This window comes from Polypterus senegalus, chromosome 3 (genome assembly GCF_016835505.1).
Source record: "Polypterus senegalus isolate Bchr_013 chromosome 3, ASM1683550v1, whole genome shotgun sequence".
NCBI lineage: Eukaryota > Metazoa > Chordata > Cladistia > Polypteriformes > Polypteridae > Polypterus > Polypterus senegalus.
In genome coordinates, this window is record NC_053156.1 from 258,703,516 (window position 1) to 258,719,018 (window position 15,503).

The window sequence follows — 15,503 nt, forward strand, 5'->3', positions numbered from 1 at the left end:
GCTTTGAGCCGTGGGATAAAACTCACATAAACCTAGCAAAAAGATGAAAACCAGCAAGGAGTTAAGCACTGTGAAGTAGAGTCCTCACCTAATACATGTATTGTTTAATATACAAAAAATACTTTAAAGATGTTTGATAATGGATACATAAATTAATGTATTAGTCAATGGATTGATTTTTATGAGGTTAACCTCCAGCTCTTGATTTAAGCAACAGAGATAGAACTTTTCTACATATCAGAAACTTTGAGTGTAGCTTTATTATTTCTGGGCGGCATGGTGGCGCAGTGGTAGTGCTGCTGCCTCGCAGTTAGGAGACCCGGGTTCACTTCCCAGGTCCTCCCTGCGTGGAGTTTGCATGTTCTCCCCGTGTCTGCATGGGTTTCCTCCGGGCGCTCCGGTTTCCTCCCACAATCCACAGACATGCAGGTTAGGCGGATTGGTGATTCTAAATTGGCCCTAGTGTGTGCTTGGTGTGTGGGTGTGTTTGTGTGTGTCCTGCGGTGGGTTGGCACCCTGCCCAGGATTGGTTCGTGCCCTGTGTTGGCTGGGATTGGCTCCAGCAGACCCCCGTGACCCTGTTCGGATTCAGCGGGTTAGACAATGGATGGATGGATTTATTATTTCTTTTGAGTTTTCTAAAAGAAAATAAAACATTTTGCAGAGCTGTACTATCAACTCCAGGTTACTGCTCAAAATACTTTTCACTGTATAAGTAAGCATCTTATTAATCTTTAAAAATCATATGCTACTAAATAAGTCCTTGTGTTGTGGAACAGCAAGAGGTTAATTCTCAAACTCTTTGTATCTGAAGGAAAATAATACGCTGACATGTGCATCCTGTCCTACAGAATGAACAAAAGCATAACTAAAAGGAAAAAACATCACGTCACCTTGGTATATGATGCTGTCCCTTCCTGCATTTAAATATCTCATTTTACATTTCATTTCATATCAGATTAAATCACATCACAACGACCAAACAAAACCCAAGTTGATAAGAATATCATTTAGCCCCAATGATTGTATGCAGAAAGGTAATTTATATATGATGTTAAAGAGTTCCATGTAAATTGTATTTTTATACCTAGCTTTTCCCCCTGCTCTGCAAAATAGTTACTTTTGAATAAAATAAAAATAAGAGTTGGAAATGCTACTAATCATGAAACCCAAGAAATGTGTGCCTCAGCCCACTGAGACTAAGTTGTACAACAACAGAAAAATGGAAGATGTGAACTGAAAAGTGTGAAATCATTTGAACTCTTTGGCAAAAATGCAATTTTGTTCCTACAGTAAGGCCTTTTTGTTGAACTTGGTGTAACAGCAATGTGTGAGTGGGAAAGTAACAGAGTATCTTAGAGCCAGTCCTAGTCTGTTTAGCAAATGAATAAAATGTGGACTGAAGAATTAATTTGGGAAGTATAGTACTGTATATACATTGCATTTGTTTAATGTAATTTAATATCAGAATGTTTTCATATTTGAAAATTTCTGTTTCCAGGAGGGACAGCGTGATGGTAAGTGATGTCAGATGTTCATGTTCCTTCCATTTCTGCATGTTTTTTTTCTCTAGGTGCTCTTTTTTCTCACATCAATACAGATGTGCTTGTTAGTTTAAGTGTTGATTCCAAATTGGTCAGTATGTTAGTATATACATGAGTGGCTGCTGCAACAGACAGGCTTTGACAGCTCACAAATCTTAAATTCGATAAGTATGTTAAGACTTAAGATGAATTGATGGATGAGTTAAGTCCACAGACAGAATTAATTTGTGTACAAGCGAGCCCAGAATGAATCCTGTATTTTCAATCTCAATAAATTTAAAAGTATTTCTTAAAGATATTTAGCTGTTGAATTAGAAAGAAATTATACTATAAGTTCATTCAGTTTTTTAAAATCTGCTTTTGTATTTCAAGGTCATAAACCTGTTTTGGTAGGAATCAGCTTGAGATAGAACTTGAGTGTAGTCTGCAGCCTGTAGCTCCTGTAAGTTCAGCAGTTCTGGAGTAATATGTATAAATCTGAGGACAATCCTGCACAGATACCAGGATAATGGTTCTTATTGTGCTAAGTGAGTATTGGTCATTAGCTTTGCTAGCAAATTAGATTTTTCTATTCCCAAAGCAGAAGAAGCGGTATACTTTCGTGATTTATTTAAGCTTAAATAGAATAAACTAATGGCGTAACAAATTTGTGTTTTCCAAAATTGCAACAGAATTGAAAAGGCAGTTTTTAAAACCTTTCCTGCAATCTAAAAAGGTGCAAAACACACACTGGTTGGCAGTAGACAGATGGTGTGATAAATAGATGGTATAAAAGAGGAGACACAACAAAGTAAAAGTTTTGAGGAGCACCACTCAGGGTGAACCACATATAATAGTTGTCAGCACAAAAATTAATGTGGAGACATCTTTACAGATATGAGTTCAAAATAGAACTAGAGTGGGATAGTGGCCCTCTTTGTTATATAGGTCTAGGAGGGCAGACAATAGAAATGACATCCATACTGGATTGGTAGTTAGGCTTCCGTTCAGCAGAGTTAGGAAGAGAGAAGGCATTAAACCACACTGGCAACCCCTGCTTCGGTGGGTTATTTACATCATCTGAGCCCTTAATCTGTACCCCCTTCGCATGTGAATTAAAGTGGGTGTACTAGTGTGCAGTGTTCCCTCCAACATTTGGTTGTCACTCACTACATTTTGCCTCCTGTATATTTGAAATAGGTTACATTTATGAGCAGAGTTGAGTCTTGGCAATATTGTACAGCATTTCATTATAGAAGGAGAGATGTTCGGGCCAGAAATGATGGAAGTGATCCATTTTTTGTTTTGCTGTGACAATATTTAAGGGATGTAATTGGTGGGAAGACCCAAAAAATAGATGCTTCATGTATGACACATGGGAGAACAGACTGTGAAACCAGTCATTAATCAAGTGTTATCATGGATTATGTTAAACTTTCTATACTACTGTTTGAATACACAGCAAGTTTTGCTACAGTCAATGAAGTACGTAGTTGTTTAATAAAAAAGTGCAGGCTGGTGGTGGGTTTTGGTGTAATGTTTTTATGTGCTGTGATACATTTGCAGCCAAAGTAGAGGATTTTTTTGCCCCCTTGAATGTCCTGAAAACATTAGCCTTCTTTAGTTGTGGACACGTGTAATAAATAACTTACAGTTGTTGTTGTGACTGTTTGTCTACGTGACACAACTTGCTTCCTATCAGGCCAGTTCTGTTTAAATTTGGTATACATATTCTTCAGCGAAATTTGGTGAATTTCACTCTCCAATAGAGCATGCTTTACACAGTTTTGAAATGTTAAAAACTCTAATTTAAAAGCATTGGCAGATTTTCTAAATCACCCATCTTAAAACGGAGAAACATTCTGTGCCTTAAATTACTGAATACTTTACTGCTTCAGATTTACCTTAAGAGAGATTATTTCAAATTGTATATTTTATGTATTTTCCTCTTTTACTTATGTAAAAGCCTCTCCTAATGCAAAATAGATCGCCATTACAAGTTCTTGAAATGTCAGCAGAGTTACATGTTTCTGGGAATTAGTTGTCACATTAGCAGCTAACACAAACCTCTGCAACTCCAACACACTTCTGGTGCAGGTCATTTAAATGATCTTTTAACTGTTAAAGCAAAAATATTCAAACAGGTAAAATGTCACTTAACTTAACTAGAGATGAATAAAAGAGGAAAGCAGCCATCATACATACAGTGAATAAACATACACTTGGTATTTACGTTACACTAAAAGCAACCTCCCAGCTCTATCATCTATAGATTATAATGATTCAGTAGTTTTCTTACATTGTAATTTATCAGCAAAGCACCACAAAGACCTGCTATCCACCTTGGTCCATTGTAACAACCACGTTTTGCTTAAAACTAAAATATAGACTGGGTACTTCTTTCAAAAATGTTATTTTTAAGACTTTTGAACAATAATATGCCCTCCGCAACCAACAATTAACAACAGTACAAAAAATGCGGTTTAAAATGCGGTGGTGTCATTGAAAGCTGTTTCAGTCACCACAAGCCTACACATGAGTAAATGACACTGTCAGCTTATTTGGGTACCGTTTTTTTTCTACAACATCGTGTAAATTACTGTTAAACAAAAATACTGTATATTCTACTGATGCATTTAATTACATTTTATTATCACTCATGTGACTCATGTATTTAATACATCAAAAATGTGTCTCTTTGATGAGGTAAATAAACAAAAATTAAAAATGCTCCAACTTTTAAAGCAGTCAACTAAGTCCCTGTACACGAGGTATGTTATGCCTTGAATGTATTTTCTAATGTGGCTTATTGGTTCCAAAAATATTGAATAGAGATGTTAGAGAGAAATTACGTGTAATCCAATAGATTTTCAAATCACTGAGCTCATTTTTCCAGCTGTATTTTGTTAGTTAATCCGACAGAAGGTTGCCTGAATTATTTACTTTTCTTAAAAACTACAATCTGAATGGTTGGTATTGAATGTAATAACCAGTAAATGCTTTATAGGTTAATGGTTGGGGCTTGTCAGGCCGACAAGCCTTAACAAATTGGAAACTTCTTTTGTGCACTTCCTCCCATCGGTCATGAAGCAATCTTGTTTTTCATAATAAACCCTTTTGCTTTTGAAGTGCATTTGACCCCTGACACTGCTATTAATCAAGAAACGAAACACTTCTTAAAAATCATATTTATATGTACCTGCTTATTAAGGTGAAGTGTAAATAACTAAAGTTAACTTGTGTCAGCTTTGAATAACCTCAGGCTGTAGGAACTAGAAATTATCTTCTCTTTACTTTTCTGTTTAATGATAGCAGTTATCGGTAAGGAGGCATCTCAAAGAATTAGAATTATAAGATCTGAATGTGATTGCTTTGTAATAGACTAGAAAATCAAAGCTCATACAGAAATGCGTTCCAGTGAACATTTATTAACTAATATGATCAAAGTAGTTTATCCAGTTGTGTACCCTACTGACCCAGCTCATCATGCAATGTAGCTGTAGATACGTTTTCATTAAAGGGACTAATCTGAAAATCCAGTATTCATTGTTTAAATGCCCACTGGTTATTTTTGTAGTTTTTTTGTTTGAAAACCGTAAAAGTATTACTAACCTTTTAATTAAGAGAACTGTAGACTTGGGGCATACAATTTATAGATCATTAGCCCACCACATAGGACTCAGCCACACCCAATTTAGAAATTATGGTCAAACAGCATAATTTTGGATTGTGGGAGGAAACTGAAGACATCAGGTAAACCACGAACAAACTCATGGGAGAACATGTAATCTCCACATAGAAGGCGGCTCAGGCAAGCATCAAACCAGAGTCCATTTGCATTAAGTCACAAGGTGCACTTGAATCCCAATCATATCTTAAACAAATACTAGAGTAGCTAATGTCATATGCAGGGATGTAGGATAGTTAACACTTGTTGCAGTTTTAATTAAAATGATACACTGTATGCTTTATTAATCTCCCATTTTATACATATTTTACTTTGGTTTATTTAAAAATTATACCTAAAATAAACTATATTATGACATTTTTATTATGATATAATTTGATCAGTATTTTTATATGAATTGAACAAGGTTAAACTGTTTCAGAGTTTTCTTCTGAATATATAACAAATGCATGATGGTACATGATTACTTTTAGACAATAAAAATACTATATGATGCTTACAAAGTTTTTAAATTATAAAGAAATGTAATCATATTTAATAGTATACACTAAGATAAATCAAAAGGAGGTTGCTTAATGAAAGTATCCTTGATGACCAACTGTTTTTATATTAATCCATCTGTTTAAAAACATCTTTATTTTTTAATTTTTTTAGCACAATTTAGCACAGTAGAGATGGGTATCCTACAGGCATACTCATATTAGCAACCCCACATTCACTTTGTTTAGAAATGAGAGTTATCATGCTTGTCTTTAGGAAGCTGGAGGAAACTGAACAAAAATCCTCACAGACATCTGGAGAGCATATAGACCTTGTACAGGCTATAATTGGGCCTGTATTTAAGCCCAGAATACCAAAGCTTTAAGGCAGTAGCACTAACCATGGTTGAAAATACTTCATAACTATTTTAAATTAAGTTTTTATTATGTCAGAACTAATAATTTTATTGAGTTATATATATTTTGTTAATTTCATTTCATTAGGGTTTTGCTAGGGGCTGGAGCCCGTTACAACTAGCAAAGGGAACAACGCGAGAACAAACCTTTGATAGGATGCCAGTCCATTGCAGGGCAAACACACCCATACACCAAGTACACACTAGGGCCAATTTGGCATTGGCAATTCACCTACCCCACATGCCCTTGGACACTGGGAGGAAGCCAAAGCACCCAAAGGAACCCATGCAGACACAGGAAGAACATGCAAACTCCAGACAGGAAAGACCTGGGATGTGAATATGGGTCTCATTACTGCAAGGCAGCACCAATACCACTGTGCCTCCCATAAATTCAGTTTAATTCCAAAAAATAAACATGTTATAAAATGTGTAAAAATGGTATTCATAGTCAAATATAAAAATATAATGCCGTGTAGGCTACAGCTTCAGTGTGGCAGTACTGTGGCTTAGTGGTTAATTCTGCTGCCTGACAGATGCATTCATTATCCTTAGTTTGAATCCCGAGCTCTAGTCATTGACTGCGGTGTTTTCACATTCTCTCTTTACTTGTTTCGATTTTTCTCAGGATGCTCAGTTTTTTCTCCCATACCTCAAAAATTTCAGTCTCAGGTTACCTTCACATTTTAAATTGATCCTGTGGCCCTTGTAAAAATGTCACTGGGCATGAGTGAGCCCGGCAATGGAGTGTTATCCTCTCCAGGCTTGGCTATTATCTTGAGGGTCATGCTACTGGGATTGACACCAGCCCCTTACAACCTTAATATATTGATTAAAGAAAAGGTGAGAATTCAATTTTACGCAGAATCACTAGGATTACATTTTAAAGTATTCATTTTCAATATCTGCCACTGATACATAGATTTAAGATGCAACAACTAAGATGTTAAATGTTATGTGATTATTACAGTAAATGAGTCAATTATTAATGTCACAGAAACATAAATGTGAATCCTGACATGAAGGACTACAAAATTCTGAGATTTGTCTTTCTTTTCCCTTTCTGCTGCTGGCTATAGATAACAATAGCAACTTAGGGACTATGGGATGAATTTATTGAAAATTACATGACTTCCATCTGGAGAGTTAAGGGCCAAGGCAGATGAAGTACAGAAGTTGTTTTATTATCATGAGTAGCTGATTTTAAATTAAAAAATGAATGTTGACCATATTAGAACTTTTTAACCATAGTATTGATTATACAGTGTTTTATTTGGAATATTCATATCTTCCTTACATATTACTTTATTCAAATGGAGAGTTGGCATGCTATATTATAAAATAAACAAAATAAAACAATACCATGCGTTGGCGTAGGTAATGCTACTGAATGAAATACTTTATTTCCAGTTCCTCTGCTACCGTTAATAGCAGTTTTTCCATTGACATTGTTTATTCAGTATATTCATTTCCTTCAATTTAGTCCAGCCAACAATTAGAACTGGCAAAGTATATGATATTGTGGGCTGCAGTTGTTCAGAAGAACTAAAATAAAGTACTGACTATCCGTCTTTTATGATCTTGACAGGTTATTTGTCCAAGGTATTAAGAAATTATACGGAACACTCTTGTGATGGAGAATACATCTCTGTACGCTGCCCTCACAGAACTACAATCAGCATCCAGTCATCATTTTATGGCAGACAAATGCCAAGCCACCAGATGTGCCCATCCCGCCACCCATTCTCAATTGCAGAAAAATTCAAAGAAGATACATCTTGTTCTGCTTCTACCTCGCTTCAAGTAAGTAATGTTAAAAGATAACATAATGAACCGTAACATACATGATATTTTCAAATTTGCGTAATCCAGTTTGGGTTATAAAGACTGCCCCATTAGCATCTGACACAAGACAGAAACTAGCCCTGGATTGGATATCAGTCCATGGAGGCCAATTTATAGAGTCACCATTTAATTTAATATGTTAAAGATTTTGCTCTTTTTTAAGTACTTGAGTTGGCTGAACCAATTAAAATATGTTGCAGTCCTGCACTTCGGGAATGTTGGGAATGGAAAACTTTGTTTTCCTCTTCATTTTCATTTGGCCTTTGCAGAATGTGACACATCAATATTTGGGTCATAATTTCTTCTCAACACTTGAAGTGTCTTCATGCTATTGGTGCTTAGCTCCTCTGTTATACAGACAAACAAGACAGTTCTCAGTATGCTCCATTCTTTCTTATCTGGTTGCTTACATTTAGCTGTGTTTTTAAGATAAATGAATATTACCATTCTTTATTCAGACTGACCCTCAGGAATCATTTGATTTTCTATAAGCTCAAAGAAACCTCCAGTGGTTCTTGTCTTTACTAAATACTGCAAAAAGTCCAAAATCGTTCCCATCTCTTGTTCTATGAAATTGATTTGGATCCCTGTGACAGTGAGGGTTGGCCCTTTGTTACTGGATCCTTCCAGGGAGCCTCTTGAACCCACTACCGCCGATAACATACCCAAGGATGAACAAGTGGATGAGGACACAACACACAAAGCAAAGGGTAACTGTGAAAGTGATAAGTGCTTTTATTGAAATCAATTCAAAACAAAGTGTTCAAAACAGTGCAGTGTTCAAAAGTCCATAAATGAATAAATAACCCCTTAAAAAAGTGATAGTGGAGGTTAAAATCAATCAAATAAATTATTCCATTAAAAGCGAGGTTTAAATTTCAAGGTAGGCATCTGTTCTTTACATATTAGTCCCCGGTGGTTCCCTTGAACCTTGCGTCTTATTCTCTTACCTGACCGGACCTTGCAGGAGGAGAAAACTTCTACCTGACAGTCACCACAATCCTTTCATTGGTCCCGGTTCCTGCTGTCCCCATGATCTGTTTTCCTTTTTGCTCACTGTCCCTTGCAGGCTCCTTTTATTCTCACAGTTCTAATAGAACACAGGTGTGAAAGTGCTGCCCACTCCAAGGAATTAATACTCGAATCCCTGAAGCCTACAAAAAAACTTGTAATCCTGGGCTACCGTAAATTCTTTCACACCTCGACATGAGCACCTTTGATTCCATATGTGTTAAGTAGCACGGGCAGCAAACAGCCTGCTATCCCATCCCCGCTTTGACACAGCTCTAGTCACACAGAAGAGTCTCAGAGCTCAAGTCTGTTTATCTGGGTGTGAGGTGCCTGGAATTGTAGAGGATAAATAATATACTGTCATCTGGATAATGTACATTTCGTGCGTGTACTGTGTCTGTAATGGTCTATGTACTGTAAATGTAGGATGACAGGAAATGCAAGGCAGGAATTGTTGAACATATAACTAAAATAGAAACGTTTTTCATGTTTTAGAAATAATTGACAAAATGTAGACATGACGTATATAATATGTGAAGACTGAAGTCCAAATATCAAATAAACACTTTCACAAAAGGTAAGAGTACTGTATAACAAAACAAGTGCACTTTTATTCAAGAATATGAAAGAAAAAAAGAAATTGGGTTAGAGTATGATGCTGACACGACCGCTTGGGTGATACTATAAGAACTGATGCTGGTAAGAACTGCTGACTCATAATCAATAGGTTGTGGGTTTGATTCTGGGGACCTTCCTAGATTTACCATTTTGAGTAGTGAGCTGCTGTTATTTGATTTATTCGAGTTTGTAACAGTCAGTGTAAATTTATGGTACTTGTAAAAGTTTGCATTTATTTTTATTATTCAGTTTTATGCTCTCAGTCACGTTCACACGCCCCCTGATCTGGCACTGCTAGTTTTCAAATAAAGACGTGCTATAACAGAGATTAATCAGATGAGGATGAGGGTTCTACATTGAAGAAAGAGAACAGAAACCCTCCCCACAAGAAAGATTGCACCGTATGGAAATAGCAAGAGGTTGTGCGTCATCCTGCCAGTGAATCTGTCACAAGCATGTCCTTCAACGAAACAGCAGGTCTTACAGAGCTTGCCAAGGTATCGTGCAAAGTTCCATTTGCTATTATGTTTCTTGATGGTCTTTATATAAAAAACATTTATATGTTACTTATATAAAAGCCAGATTGAATGGTATTTACCAATTTATCTTGATTTATTTACTTATCTTCCTACAGTGTAAAGTCACACATAGACTGCAGAGCTTCCTATGTTTGATTGACATGGACATACTGACAAAGTACATGTGCAATACTACAGTACTTCAGGACGCGAATGACTTTAGCTGCAGGTGGAAGCTTCTGTTGGACTTTACGCAATTGTTACGATTCTGCCTTTGTCCAGAAACGGTTCATAAGCTTTATGACCCTAGTCTCGGAAAGTCTTTCTCCCATGAGACGACTGGGATCTTTTCTTGAGTAAGGATTGGCATTGCACATCAACTCTGACACACGTACTCACACATGGCCTCGCAATCAGCAAGGTATCCTGCACCGTTCTTTGAGCGATGCATGTTTGCGGTTCAACCCATGCCTGATTGAAGCCTCCACATTCAGCGTGCAATTATTTATTTAAAAACCATCCACCTTTATGTGAGCCGCAGACCTGCTATATCACATACCGCCCCCCCCTTAAGTCTCCAGTTGCACGGGAAGGCTCCATGCCTCAACCAACCCAGTGCAACTGGTGGTCCAGGTCAGTGGCATGGCCCTGCGCTGCACTAAAAACAATAAAAGCACTAAAACCAACCCTTTTGTAAAACAAACCTAAGCTCCCCTTGTAAAACAGCTTTAAAATGACAATTAAGATCAGCAATAAATAAATGTCCATTAAAAAGTTCTAAGTCCTTAAAACATCCTCTTCTGGCTTGAGTTCATAGGTTCTTTTAAAAGTCAGACACCTATGCCACTTGGAAATACAACATTTTTGTGTCTGTGTGTCCATGACAGCCATCTGTCGATTCTGATCTCGGTCGGTCCCAAACTGCAGAACACCCAGTGTGTAGTCTGGTTCCAACCTTTCCACTACACAGGGTGTCACAATTCCCAGTCCGAGCATAGTCTTTCTTGATGTATTTTTTTCATTTCCAGTAGATTAGTTGTATTAGTACATTTAAATCAAGCAACTTTCAGACATCATGTCATTTTCCTGTGAAAACAAAATTATGTTATGTTTAAGGGTTTAAAGTTGTGAAAAGTGATGATTCATATCCTGAACTGTGATTGTTGTAATTTGAGGTTTTTGTTGGAGTGCAGAAACCCTGTAATCTGCTCTTAGTATTAATGCCAATGCTCTGGTTGTGGTTTGTCTAGTCTGTCTGATAAATGGAATCCTACTTATGTGTTGGTGTGTGTTAGTTTTTTTTCCTGTTCATAAAATGAATTTACTGCAGACATGTGATACTTGATGTTCAGCACAAAGAAATCAGCCGTGCATGATCTTTCTAATAAGACATATAGGGCAGGCCCCAAAGTTTCTTGGACCTACAGAAATGCTTTCAGTAACTTGTATCATTGTATAATATTTCTAAATTTTGAACATCAGAACAATTTCTATGTACTTGGTTGTTTCAGTCTCTTTTTATTAGTGTCTGCTGTGATTCAAGTAATGCCATCCTGAAGGACAAAGATTCATAGATTGGATCAGGAAAAGGAGTTAGTAAAAAGGACCAGGCAAAAGAGTGGCCAGGTAAACAGGAAATTAAGGGTAACAAATGTCAAATCACATTATGCATAAAAAAATTCAAGGTCAAAAAATACATCCAAAAGATTCCTATCTGGCTTCTCCTCCCTTTATATCTAGAAGACTCAAAAGATTTAGTTATGTTGTTCCAAAATCTTGGACTAGGACAGGTACCTGTTGCTGCTCTTAAGTAGTCGCCTATGAATAATGTCACATGTTCTTGCACGCTATGAGGAGTGTGATGGTAATGTTGAGGCTACAGCAAGATAGCAGTGGCCACTACAGTGAATCACAAAATGGTGGTGACCATTACCCAAAACAAAACACAAGATGGTGTTTCAATATCATTAAACGAAAATGAAAATTGATTTTCATATTAACAAAAAGAGGATTATACCATGAAAAATACATGAAAATATATTCCATCTATTCCTAAATGTTTAAACCATAACATTGTCAACCAAAGATCTTACTTCTATTTTATGAGGCTAAGGGTTATTAGGTTAACTACATAAATAAAACTGGTACATTGAAAGCTCCCAAAGGGAAACTGCAGTGCTATAGTAGCTGATGCATGCAAATTACACAGAATTCACATTATGTTGGAACAGTATTATAAATACATAAATAAATGAATATATCCATAATCAAATTTGAATCTGCATACTATTAATTGTTTCTATGAGGTTTTCATATTCTTCCAATGGGTTTTCCTCCCCCATCCCCAAAGATGCACATGATGGGGTAATTGGTGATTGTAAAATGGCGGCATGTAAGTGTGAGTGTGTGTGCACATGAATGGGTCCTGCAGTGGATAATAAAATTGCACAACAAACATAGTCTAGGCATAATGTCATCTGATGGCAGCTGGTAAATGAGACAAAAGATAGCACTCCTTAGAGCTTGGTTGAATGAAGGTGCTGTGACCTGAATGTCATGCAACGAGTATGAGGCATTGCTCATAGCTTAGGCAATGTCCCTCTTACTTCTGCTAACTTCAAAGGGTGCAGGTAAGATTTTAGAATTAACTTATTAAGTCTGCTGGCATCTCCTCTTCTCATTCATCGGCCCACTGTTCTACTGCTTAAAATGCCACACTTGCAACTACTGTATATAGTGTGGAACAAGCCTCGGACACAGACAGGTAGACATGTTACTAATCACCACCACACGTTTATTTATAACTAATATTTACAAGTCTTAAGTGCCACACAACCCACTACACCCCCCCAAAGTCCTGGCCTTCACAGTGCTATACTTTCTTCAGGCCGCCTCTTTGCCTCTCCTCCAGACCTCATCCTCTTCCACCTGACTCAAGTCCTGAATGAAGGGAGGCGGCCCCTTTTATAATCGCCCAGATGTGCTCCAGGTGTTTCCCGGCAATCTTCCACCGACACACCCCAGTGTGGCGGAAGTGCCCGCTGCATCCCTGGAAGCACTCTGGGTGTCCCTGCTCTTCTTCCTCCCAGCCCCCTGGCGGTGATCACGGGCCCCTACAGGGTTGAGCTTCAAAGCTCTGTACCCGTGGCCCCAAAGGTACCAGGGCGGTTGCCCCCACATGGTCTGGGGAAGGCATATGCCCTCCTCCGGTCCTCCTGGGCGTCCCGGCCAGGTCGCCACCCCAGCCATCTCTGACAATAGTTATAGAAAATATGAAAACGTTCTATCCATGATCCTCACATAATTATCCAGTTTGGAGTATGGTTATTCTCAAATGTCACATGGGATCTTAATGATAAAAATGTTGATGTGTATATTGATTTATTATGATTAGATTTTATGCATGTTTTTGATGACATGATAACACACATCAAAGATAAGTAAAATAAATTACTTTTACAACGCATGCATTTATCATTATCTGTGTGGAGTTTTTCTATTCTTCCCACCACTTTGTAGTTTTTTTTCCTTTCTTCTCTTGGCAACCTCACATAAGATGTGCATAAATGACTTGCTAGCTCCAACATTGGTCTGATGAGTTCTTGCATAAGGATGCCCGTTGAAGGACAGTCTCTGCCTTTCACCCACTGCAGCCTGGATAGACTCCAGCAATCTTTGAACTTGATGGATTAATCAGGTTTTGAAAATGTATGGATGGATACTTTTATACGGGGGTAAATCAAAAAGTAAAGGCAATTTGAAAATTATGTGGTAACTGCAATGGATATAAGCTAATGCACTACAACACATTTTTATATTTATTTTTTATTTTTATTTTAATTTTTTTCATTTTTATTACTATTTAATTTAATATTGTTTCTTTGTATCAGTATACTGCTGCTGGATTATGTGAATTTCCCCTTGGGATTAATAAAGTATCTATCTATCTATCTATCTATCTATCTATCTATCTATCTATCTATCTATCTATCTATCTATCTATCTATCTATCTATCTATCATGATTGCTTATGGGTAGTTTGAACATGCACAGTGCAGCGCTCTGCTGTTAGTCTACTTGAAGCCAAGGTTAAATGAAAATGAGTATAGAATACTCTGTGGTGAGATTTCTTGGGGCAGAAGGAGTGAAACCTGCTGAATGTACTGTATAACTCTGAAGGAAAATGTGAGAATTGGTGTGACATATGTATTGAGGACTTTAATTGTGTGGTGTGCGTGTAGGTGTGTTTTGAGTATTTGTAAAAGACATTATGTATATTTTTGTGTAACTGTACAGTAATTTGTTTGTTTGTAAACCTAAGGTATTTGTATAGCTCACCACCTGCCATGGCCTTGATTCAGTTGCAATTTATGAAGGTATACCCACCTTCTCTAAAGTTTCTTGTTATCTATTGTAATATTTTCCTTTTAATTAACTTTTCACATTACAACTATGTTCTAGTCCTCTTTGATTGCCCAATAAGTAAACCCCAGCCTGTTGGAATATGCAGCAAAGAATTGGAGAATCTGATTAGTGGCGGTTGCCACTCGTTTACTATATAATAGCTTTCTAATATGCAGTATTAGAATTCACTTCTGCAAGGCAAATCAGTTTTTGCAGTTCACTGCTTTCCAGGTATATACCGTAAATCAAGCTGTTTTTAAAGTATTCTACAGTATTTTATAAATGTTATGTAGCTGTTAGTAGAGAACTGTCTCAAAATGAATAAAAGTATGGTAGACTTCTTGCTTATATAGTACATTTTCAAACCAGCTGAAAACATTTTCCACTGTGAATTTTATAATTATAAAGTGAAGCATATATTTGAGGTTTGACCACAATTATTTGAGAAAAGGCAATCAAAAAGGAAAATATAGAATAAACAAAATGGGTGCCTAATTAATTTTTTAAAGAACAATCTTATTTTTATTTGCCCTTTTTTTACTTTGTAGCATGTAGAAACTGTTTTACAGTAAGTTAATGAGAGGGAAAATATATTTTACATTAATTTTTCATTTTTCAATCCAGGTATGATCCAGCACAAGGTAGGCAACAAACATGGATAAAGTGCCAGTCCAGTGCAGCATACACTTCCAGTCAATGATATGGGTCAAATAATTTTTATAAATTACTCTAACATGTTTGTCTTGGATAACAAGAATGTATGTGAAAGAGCTGGGGTCACATAACGGAATACTGTATTTGCAATTTAGATCAGATAAAATGAGCGCAATGAAACCTATGAGGTTTGATTTAGGAATAATTATGTTAGGTAGAACGTCAAGTGGAGTTTGGGGGGACTATTAGCCTTGGAACCCCTGCAGATTTTTTTTTCTCCAGCCTAAGTATTTTTGTTTCTGTCCTCCTGGCACTCTGATCTTACCTTGTTGTGTTGTTATTTATTC

General features: G+C 36.9%; 1 protein-coding gene across 3 annotated transcripts in view; it reads left to right on the plus strand.

The window, feature by feature from the left end:
• The window catches only part of LOC120526083 (protein eva-1 homolog A-like), a 258,671-nt gene that overhangs the window by 85,182 nt on the left and 157,986 nt on the right, over window positions 1-15,503 (plus strand). The window contains exon 2 of one of the 3 annotated variants that reach the window (XM_039748973.1): window positions 7,695-7,909. In XM_039748973.1, coding sequence (XP_039604907.1) covers window positions 7,695-7,909 — 215 coding nt within the window. Of the gene's footprint in view, window positions 1-7,694; window positions 7,910-15,503 lie in introns of those variants that run through there. The other 2 variants (XM_039748974.1, XM_039748976.1) reach the window with 2 other exon arrangements.